At 35.7% G+C, this 9,773-nt stretch overlaps 1 protein-coding gene across 2 annotated transcripts; it reads left to right on the top strand.

Annotated features, from left to right (window-relative positions):
* The first annotated feature begins 3,439 nt into the window (after positions 1-3,439).
* LOC141619284 (ABC transporter G family member 15-like) lies at positions 3,440-9,438 on the top strand. 2 transcript variants are annotated; one of them, XM_074436312.1, is made up of 9 exons: positions 3,440-4,093; positions 6,215-6,294; positions 6,431-6,895; positions 7,021-7,143; positions 7,250-7,381; positions 7,471-7,755; positions 7,838-8,110; positions 8,198-8,305; positions 8,845-9,438. In XM_074436312.1, the coding sequence occupies exons 1-9, from the start codon at positions 3,790-3,792 to the stop codon at positions 9,193-9,195; spliced, it is 2,121 nt and encodes a 706-aa protein (XP_074292413.1). In that variant the 5' UTR covers positions 3,440-3,789; the 3' UTR covers positions 9,196-9,438. The 2 variants fall into 2 exon arrangements, with proteins under 2 accessions (XP_074292413.1, XP_074292414.1); XM_074436313.1 differs by having other exon boundaries at positions 3,578-4,425; positions 4,491-6,294.
* The last annotated feature ends 335 nt before the right edge of the window (positions 9,439-9,773 follow it).

The raw sequence follows: 9,773 nt of genomic DNA, 5'->3' as shown, positions 1-9,773 counted from the left end.
GAGATATTAACCAAATGGAAGTGTTGCTTATTTGGTGAAAGCGAAGGCCTAATGCCATTTAGTCTAAGCATTATTTTCTGTTACATGATTACAATCAGTTGGATCAACGGAGTGGTGGATTTAGAGGGTTAGTAGGTGCGTTCATTTCCTTTGGATTTTCAGACTTTTTTGAGTTTACCTTATAATATTACCAGTTTGCTCACGCTGAGATTTTCCGCCTTTTAACTGTGAATCATGACTCCGCCCTTGTCAACGGTTGATATCATCGGTCATCCATGATCCATCCAATGAAGATGGATTCTTTCATCCAACGGCTAATACCGTGAGGAATTTTCATTTGATCATTCTAGAATGGGTCCCAACTTAAGTAGAATCTTAAGCCTGTCCCATTTAATGACCAATTGGTCTCCCTTGTGACGGATTATCATTTGTGAGTTAAAATGGTAACAAAATGGGTTAGTGGAGAAAGGGGACCACATGAATAGTGTTGCAGAGAGAGAAAAAGTAGGTACTTTGTGAGGTAAAATGGTATCCGTCACTCAAGAGTGACGGATATGTGCCGTCACAAACAAGAATTTGTGTTTAATGACTGGATCTGAAAGAATCCTCATTCTTTTAACATGGTTCACTAGCTTGATTGGCTTAGAATCTTCTTTCATTGTTTGACTTTTTCTTTTCCCCATTTCCCGATTAATTAATTTATAGTAGTATTATCTTGTTAATGCTACAAAAATAAATAAAGAACAATGGTTGAATGTTATCAGTTTCGGTGGTGTCATTTTATGTGTAAATTAAAAGCTCGTAAACCAAACATACATATAATGTCATTATAATGTCCGTAGAGTGTACATCAACTGATATTGCCAACTTTAGCTCAATGTATTATATATAGTTGTATAGGCGATCAAGAATGTGGAATTTGAGTTTATATAGTATAGACTTTGTACGATGTTGGAACTTTATGAAAATTGACAAGATCCATCATTGTGTTACACATAGGTTGTGGCTGTGGTGGCGATGAATGACGCAGTCTGGCCTAGATTCTTTTCGAGAATTTCCGTTTGGAAGAGGTAAGGTACGTAAAATCAATCTCCAATCATTAAATTAAGGCACCCATATGGCACATGAGAATAGTCTTAAAGTGACAATGTGTTGGTGTTAGCAAGCTGAACTCGTTTTGACACAGTCGTCTTGCTTAATACTCCCTCCATTCAACTCCACACTACCATTATCTATTTTGTACACTATTCATAGTTAAGCATTCAATTTGAATTTTCTCCCAATACATAAGTGAAAATATATTCATGTGGGATCTTGTTTTATTCGACATTACGAGTACATTAAAAATATCTAACTTTTATATTTTTTGCAAGTACGTAGCTAACGATATTTAGCGGGTAAAAGTCGCGTTGGCAAACGTGAAAAAAGAAAGTGGTAGTGTGGAGTTGAATGGAGGGAGTAGTGAGATGACGATTTTAAAGGCTAATTCATACACAGGACAACTCTCGAGTTATTATCAAATATGCTCCACCGTGGTTATATGATGAAGTTATATACGACACTTTAAACCCGTATAATGTGATATATACATGCGGAAATACGTAAAATTACCTCATAACTAATTTTAACTTTGTTCAAATTAAGGGGTTTGATGGTGCCGGGTGGCCATGAACGTTTAAAACTTCTAATTATACTCCCTTCGTTCTGATCAACTTTTTATTTTTAATTTTCTCTTTAAAGAAATCCCCCTACTACTAAGAGAATAAAAATTCTTAATAGTTTTCCCGCCTAAAAAAATAACTCTCAAAACTATATATGGTAACAATATTACATTTATATTTACCTCTTTTACAAGAAACAATTATTATCTCTAATTTATTAGTATACAATCATTTTCATAAATGTTATCCTTCATCAGTTACACTCTAAAATTACGCAAATCTTATTTTTATAGTATTATCCTTCATCAGTTAGACTCTAAATATGGTTTTCTAAATGACGTAACAAATTTTTATGTATTTTCTTTATTACAAATAAAAAATAAAAATAAAAAATATTAGTTACTTATTTGTAAACTGTTACCTGTTTTCGTTATAAGGTAATATACGCATTTTAATTAGATCTTACATCACTTAATTTTATTTTATGTCATATCCTATAACGATATAACATTATAGTGTTATTTTTAACAGTAAAGTAAAAACAGTTTCAGACAAAAATAACTTAAAACTTTTGTTTTCTACCCCTTACTAAGATTATATTTAGTACTCCGTACATTATAATATTAAACTCCAAGTATAGTTAATTTATACAATTAATTTAATAAGAAAATTTCTTTATAAAACAAATCTAAAAAATACCGTGCTATAGCACGGGAACTATACTAGTATCTTAATAAAATGTAAATAAATGATCGCTACGGGGAAATCGTAGATTACCGATCCAAAACAAATGTCAGACTAATAGGCCTTAAGATTTCATAGGTGGGCTTTAAGATTGGGTAAGAGAGAGAATATTACAGCTCTTATTTAATGGGCCTACAACGGGCCCAAGTTATATAGTATAGGGCCTTGCCTATGCCTGGAAGTCCAAGGCTAACAAACAGCGACGTGAACCAAGTGGTCGCGTTATCCAGGCACTTGCAAGTTTGCAACATGTATAAAATTAGCAAGTTTAATGGGATGTGATGTGAAGTTGTGAACCTGATAAGTCACATTAATTAAACTTCCGAAAACTGGCCCGATGTGGCTGGCTAGACGGTCCACCAATAACTGGCTTGATGTCACTGGCGGGGCTGAACTGGTCCGCCATATCGGCACACCTCTAATTACAAGTATAATCTTGTATTACAAACTCTATTAACAGTGGCGATAATTTCAAATAATAAGGTCAATATATTTACGGTCTTTTTAACATGCACCCCATTATTACATGCTAAGTATACTTAAGTGAATATTAAGAAAGTATTTAACATGCGCTTTTAGAACACAAGTTCAGCGAAATTTTGTGCCAAACAAAGTAGACAAGTAGTAGTACTTATAATAAACCTACATGATCAAACAAAGAAAAGTAGACACTACCGTTAGTTGTTGAGCCATAAATAGCAAGAAGATTTTTTTTCAATACCATTTTAATTACAATAAAAGTTGCTCTAAAACCCATATACATGGTATCGATCTAAATTTAAGGCCGGTACATATGTCATAATTTTTTTTTTTTTTTTTGGCAGCTTTGTCATAAATTTAAAACAGGTTAAATATAGAAATATTAAACCTAATATCTAGGAATTAACAAGAACTTATTCTATCTATTTAGGTCATGACTCTTTTAAAGTGTTATTTAGTCTGTTTTAATCTTAAGACAGGTAGGTATGCTCGACTGAAGAGAGACAAACCTTAGAATATCTAATAAGTAGCTAAGACGATCTAACTTATCTTATATGCATTAAATTGGCCTCCACTTGCCACCTACAAATGACATTTACGTGTGTTGAAACTCTCATACACATACATACATACATACTCACCACTACACTACACCAATACAACTTAATTATGTATACACACATTCATTCACACCTCCTTCACATTTATTCCTCCCTTCTTCATTATTTATGTCATTGCATTAGCGTTGGCAGTTGAGTCTTACAACCTTTAGTTCATATCCCCTTCATTTCCAAGACTTAGTCCTTATTATACACTCATACTACATTCTTTATATACTTATTAAGTACGGAATCCGAAAATATCACATGAAACTGTAGTAGTAGTAGTGTACTAGAGGGAGAGTATGGAGATTGAGGCGGCTATACCGGTAAATAATGAGGTTTGTTCGCGTAGTAGTAAGTTTAAAAATGAGTGTTATGACGATGACGACGAGGATGAGACGAGTGGGGGAAGTAGCCGCAGCCGGGGCGATGTCCCGGCTGCGTATTTAGTTTGGGAGGATCTAACGGTTGTGTTACCGAGTTTTGGTCATGGGCCTACTAAACGGATCTTACAAGGGATTAGTGGGTATGCTGAGCCCGGTAGGATTATGGCTATTATGGGCCCATCCGGGTCGGGTAAATCTACCCTTCTTGATTCCTTAGCAGGTTTGTTAATTAATTACCTCCCTTGTGTTTTTATGTTTTTTTTTTTTGGTGCAATTGATATGATTTTAGTATGATCTGTAGAGACGGTCTCCTACTAAAGTAGTAAAGCGCGTTATTTGATAGGAAAATTCTATCAATAATAATACGTATTGAATTGATTCCTAAAAGAAGATTAATGATGGGATTGGAAGGAGGTTTCCCACAGTATGAGACCGTTTCATAGAAATTGTCTTGATTTCATAGTGTAGACCGTCTCGTACAAATTGTCTATTAAGTAGTAATATTTATGTTCCTTAATTTTATGTTATTAGCTAAATAAATATAGAATCAAAGTGGATAAAATGAGTAGTTACAAAAAAACTTTTAATTCTTAATCTTATTTGACACTATTATGTAGTAATTATCATTAAAAATGTGTGAATTTAAGGATTAAATTCTTATAAAAAGCTTAAATTGAGCTTTTGTAAGTAAATTACAAGAAAATCCTTTTCACCTAATGATAATGTTTTTTCTAAAGTACTAACCTTTTGCAAAATATAGAAATAAAATTTTAGCTACTATAATATTGAATAAATGCTAAAAATGGGGTAGAAAATCTAGTAAATTATGGGTGCATGTGCATCATTAATGTCCCAATTCAATACCTTTCTTTCTTTAGAGAAGCCTAATATCATGAATTTGTAAGGTGATTGTTCTCTTGTAAGACCGCCTTACTTTAAAAATTGTGTAAAAATATAAAACGGGTCTCTTACCACAAATATCATGACCCATTCTAATGAAAAGTTAGTTATTAAAAAGACTCGTTTTAAAAACTTTTTTTTGTAAGGTGATTATTGTCTTGTAAGGCCACCTTACTTAAAAAGTTGTTTAAAAATATAGAACTGGTCTCTTACCACAAATATGATGACCCATTTAAATGTAAAGTTAGTTACTGCTCCTACAATCCTACTAAACAAGTCGGTTTTATAAACTTTTTGTGTAAGGCGGTCTTGCATAAGAATTTGTAACGTGCCAGTAATGCTAAGAAGTGCAATAAATCTGGGAAGTGCTAGTTTCAATGTTTTGGTAATGAAGGGGACCAATATAATGGAGTAATGGACCATGTCTATATTTCATCAAAATTGATTGATGAAAATATCAACAATTACTCATATAGTTACAAACAATTTCCATCAATGAGGTCTTGAGTCTTGAGTCTTGAGTCTTGACCGAGTTGTAGTTAAACAATTATGATCTTTGAACAATGATCATAAGTTCGAATTCTTACCCTTGGTGATTATGGTTCCGATATTATACTTCCATATGGTTAAATAAAAACGGCAATGGATCATTTTCTTTGATGAATTGTCGGATTTTTATACTGGGTAAGTTAAAATGGAAGAATAACTTGATTTTGAAAAACCGTGGGTAATTTTAACATTTAATTGGTCAAGTTTTTTAGGATGAAAGCCGGTTTTACAGTTACCATACTCATATTTGTTGAGATAACCGATATTAAAGGGTGCAGACTGCCTCAGCCCTCAGGACATAACAGCATTTACCAGACTACCTTCTGTCTTGTTAGGGATAACATCCAACTGTTTGCAGGATCAGGGGTATTATGGGTTTTTCGTTTGCTCTGCACCGAGTCCATGTTATAGCTCAAATTTAAAGTCTTGATAAACTAAGGTCGGATATGTGGAGTTTATGTTATTGTGACGCAGGTGCATGATATGGGTGTCTGTCCAAGTATAGGAGTCGACAATCTTATAAATTGAATCTAATGTCTTGGCTTAAAATGAAGAGTTGAATTCAAGTCCGAATTGAATGTCATACACAGGTGGAGTAGATTATTTAAAAGTCAGAGTAACATAGGCTGCAAGCGCATGTTGGAATCTATGTTTTGGTCTAAACTCAAGTGTGGGTGGTAATTCCGAGGAACTGTCCAACTTAAGTGTCGATGTAACATAGGGTGCAATCTGTAACTTCCTGAACCATTTCAGCAGAAACATAGATCAGCATTCACAAAAATTACAGCGGAAGACAACTCCAGCATTCATTTTCATTCGCAGAGAAAATCTGCTGATTTGTATACAAATGTTGCTGTTTAATAAAATCTCGTCTGCTATCCCTTTGCTGCAGGTAGATTAGCATCAAACGTCGTAATGACAGGGAATATTCTCCTTAATGGCAAAAAGAAAGGACTGCAATTCGGCGGTGTGGTAAGTGTGACTAAACATTCATATGATTTTGAAGTCGTAGATTCTACACTGCTAGAAATAAAAAACAAATATTACTGCGTATAAATTTGATCAATTCCTTAAAAAGATTTGTTTACGTCTCCTGTTCTAATTTCAGGCCTATGTGACTCAAGAGAATGTACTTCTAGGAACCCTGACCCCAAGGGAAACCCTTACGTACTCTGCATATTTGAGACTTCCGACAAACTTATCCAGAGAAGAGATTGAAGGGATTATTGAGGGTACCATTATGGAAATGGGTCTCCAAGAGTGTGCTGATAGGGTGATCGGGAACTGGCATCTCAGAGGCTTAAGTGGCGGAGAAGCAAAAAGATTGAGCATTGGCCTGGAGATACTCACAAGGCCTCGACTCATGTTTCTCGATGAGCCCACCAGCGGACTTGACAGTGCATCAGCCTTCTTTGTAGTACAGGCTCTTAGGAGCGTGGCTCGAGATGGGGGAAGAACTGTCATTTCTTCAATTCATCAGCCAAGTGGTGAAGTCTTTGCTTTGTTTGATGATCTTTGCCTGCTGTCTTCTGGAGAATTCGTCTATTTTGGAGACGCTAAAAATGCTGTTCAGGTATGTAAAGGAATAACGCGCTCTATTCTAGCCTTATAGTTCAGAATCCTGCTCAAACGAAGAGCTACATTTTCATAGTTTCTGAAAAATGGAAACTAGATAAGTAATCTCCCTTTCGGTTACAGTTTTTTGCAGAAGCGGGGTTCCCATGTCCGAGCAGGAGAAACCCCTCAGACCATTTTCTTCGATGTATCAATTCGGACTTCGATAAGGTTGCAGCTACACTAAAGGGATCCTATAGAGCCAGAGTATGTGAAAATTTGAATTAATTGAATGTCTGTAAATTACTGTTTTAAGTAATTCTCCGATCATCTGATATTTTTGTTTTGGGGCATTTTGATTTGGTTTATGAAGCAAATACAAACATTATCAGACGCTTCATTGGATTTGGAAACAGCAGAGATCAAAGCAATGCTTATTGAGAAGTATAAACGGTCAGAGTATGGAGAAAGGGTGAGAGCGAGAATTCGAGAAATAGCATCAATTGTAAGTATCCTAACTCCAACCTTATCATACAAGCCGATGTTAACAAGTTATGAGAATATTTGTTAACGAGACAACAAATTCAATTGCAGAAAGGGCTCTCAACTGAACCACAGAAAGGGAGCCAAGCAAGCTGGTGGCAGCAATTAGCGACACTGACACGAAGGTCTTTTGTCAATATGTCCCGAGACATTGGATATTATTGGCTGCGCATATTTATCTACATAGTGGTTTCTTTATGTGTGGGAACTATCTATTGGGATGTCGGGACTGGCTACACTGCGATCTTGGCACGGGGAGCATGTGGTGGGTTTATATCAGGTTTCATGACTTTTATGTCAATCGGAGGATTCCCGTCCTTCATAGAAGAAATGAAGGCGAGTATTGTCTTCATAAACTTACTACCTCAGTCCGATAGTCAAAAAATGTCGACTTGCTGATACTGTCTTTCTAGTGCAGGTCTTTAATCGAGAGAGGCTTAATGGATACTACGGGGTTGTCGTCTATATTCTATCAAATTTCCTCTCCTCATTTCCGTTCCTGGTAGCAATATCAATAGCCTCAGGGACTATTACTTGGTACATGGTCAAATTCCGTCCAGAATTTTCTCACTACATCTTCTACTGCCTAAATCTTTTCGGGTGCATATCAGTAGTTGAGAGCTGTATGATGGTGGTAGCTTCAGTAGTTCCCAACTTCCTGATGGGACTTGTGACAGGGGCCGGAATAATTGTAAGATAAACAAAACTAATTGTTGTTTGAGTTCGCTTAATTTTCTCATTCGGAAGTATGTTCTTACCATGAGCTATATATCTGCAGGGTATAATGATGATGACATCCGGCTTCTTCCGCTTGCTGCCTGATCTTCCCAAGATATTCTGGCGCTACCCGATTTCATATTTGAGTTTTGGGTCCTGGGCAATACAGGTAAATCCAAGCAAAATTGTTAGTAGCCTCTTAACTAGCTCTTACGAAACTGTTAGCAAGCTAATCTGATCGTAAAGTCATCGAGCAGTGGTACTCATGAGTCATGACCTGGTTTAAAAACCCGTCAAAGCTAACAATTTCATAAATTGGATACATTTGTGCAATATTAGGGTAAGATTATTGGTAATCTTGAGATAAGACTTTGGTATGTTTTAAGACAAGGCTTATTCAAGACTGTCAATAATCTACCCTAGTCTTGACAAAGTCTTAAGACTTTGGGTGAGTCTTGACCCCACCTTAAAGGGAAGTTAACCAATGAGTGAATCTTATGTGTCATTTCTTTTTTGTGAAAAAAAAGGAGTAAAGTGAAAAAGTAAAGTTTGAGGTGAGTCTGACGGATAATATATAAAGTCTGAGGTAAATCTGAACAATAAAGAAATAATAAAAGTTAGTGGAAAACTGATGTGTCAGAGTTTTAAAACTTGGGAGAGTCTTACTAATAATCTCACCCTTATGGCTAACTCGACTTTCGAATGCAGGGTGCATACAAAAATGACTTGTTGGGGCTCACGTTCGATCCAATGATACCCGGTGATCCCAAGTTGACAGGAGAGCACATCGTCAGAACAATGTTCGGCGTCCCAATAAATCCTTCCAAGTGGTGGGACTTGGCCGCCCTTTATCTGCTCATCTTCTCGTACAGGCTCCTCTTCTTAATCGTCTTCAAGATCAGAGAAAGAGCATCGCCAATGTTTCAAACAATGTACAGAAAGAAAACCCTGAACCATCTTAAAAAGCGGCCATCGTTCAGAAGCAATATATCTTCAAAGAGATACCAACCTCAGTATCCCTTGTCCTATCAAGAAGGACTCAACTCGCCGATCCCCTAAAAGCCGCTGCAGGAAAAAATCAAAGTGCATTTTGTACTGAAATCCAACAGGGGATCATCAAACAGTATATACTGCAGTATCAAAGATTTCCTTGTCTCGGTACTGATCAAGCCATATACAAAAATATATGTTCACATTTTAGAAGGAGCATTGTCCATTTTGTATTAAATTCTAAGCATTGTTTGAAATTGTTGAGTTTCTTTTTCGATTGTATGAAATTCTAAGAATAATTCAACTCCAACATCGTCTCCTTTCTCTTTACTATCTTACTACTACTATTTGAAAAAAAGGATTACGCATCTGAGGTAGTACCTCAGACATTGTAGTTTTTGAGCATATACACATTTTTTCTGAGCATATTACCATTTATAAATATAGTTTTTGAGCAATATTATATTTTTTAGTGTAATGTTTATTAAATGTGCTCAAAAACTTTATACTACAACAGAACTCAAAAACTTTAAAATAAAACTCAGAAAATAAACAATAAGAGGTACTACCTCAGATGTATAGTCTATGAACTGCTACTATCTACGCGACTACACTGGTTGCCATCCCCTTTCGATCCATTTTGGAGT

This window comes from Silene latifolia, chromosome X, assembly GCF_048544455.1.
Source record: "Silene latifolia isolate original U9 population chromosome X, ASM4854445v1, whole genome shotgun sequence".
In the NCBI taxonomy this organism is placed as follows: Eukaryota; Viridiplantae; Streptophyta; class Magnoliopsida; order Caryophyllales; family Caryophyllaceae; genus Silene; species Silene latifolia.
This window is presented reverse-complemented; position numbering and strand designations above follow the sequence as displayed.

Excerpts from the sequence above, each read along its gene's own strand:
- LOC141619284 (XM_074436312.1), top strand. The coding sequence starts at position 3,790 with ATGGAGATTGAGGCGGCTATACCGGTAAATAATGAGGTTTGTTCGCGT. Across the intron at positions 7,382-7,470 it reads TTCGAGAAATAGCATCAATT|AAAGGGCTCTCAACTGAACC; the intron begins GTAAGTATCCTA and ends ATTCAATTGCAG. Across the intron at positions 8,306-8,844 it reads TTGGGTCCTGGGCAATACAG|GGTGCATACAAAAATGACTT; the intron begins GTAAATCCAAGC and ends TTTCGAATGCAG.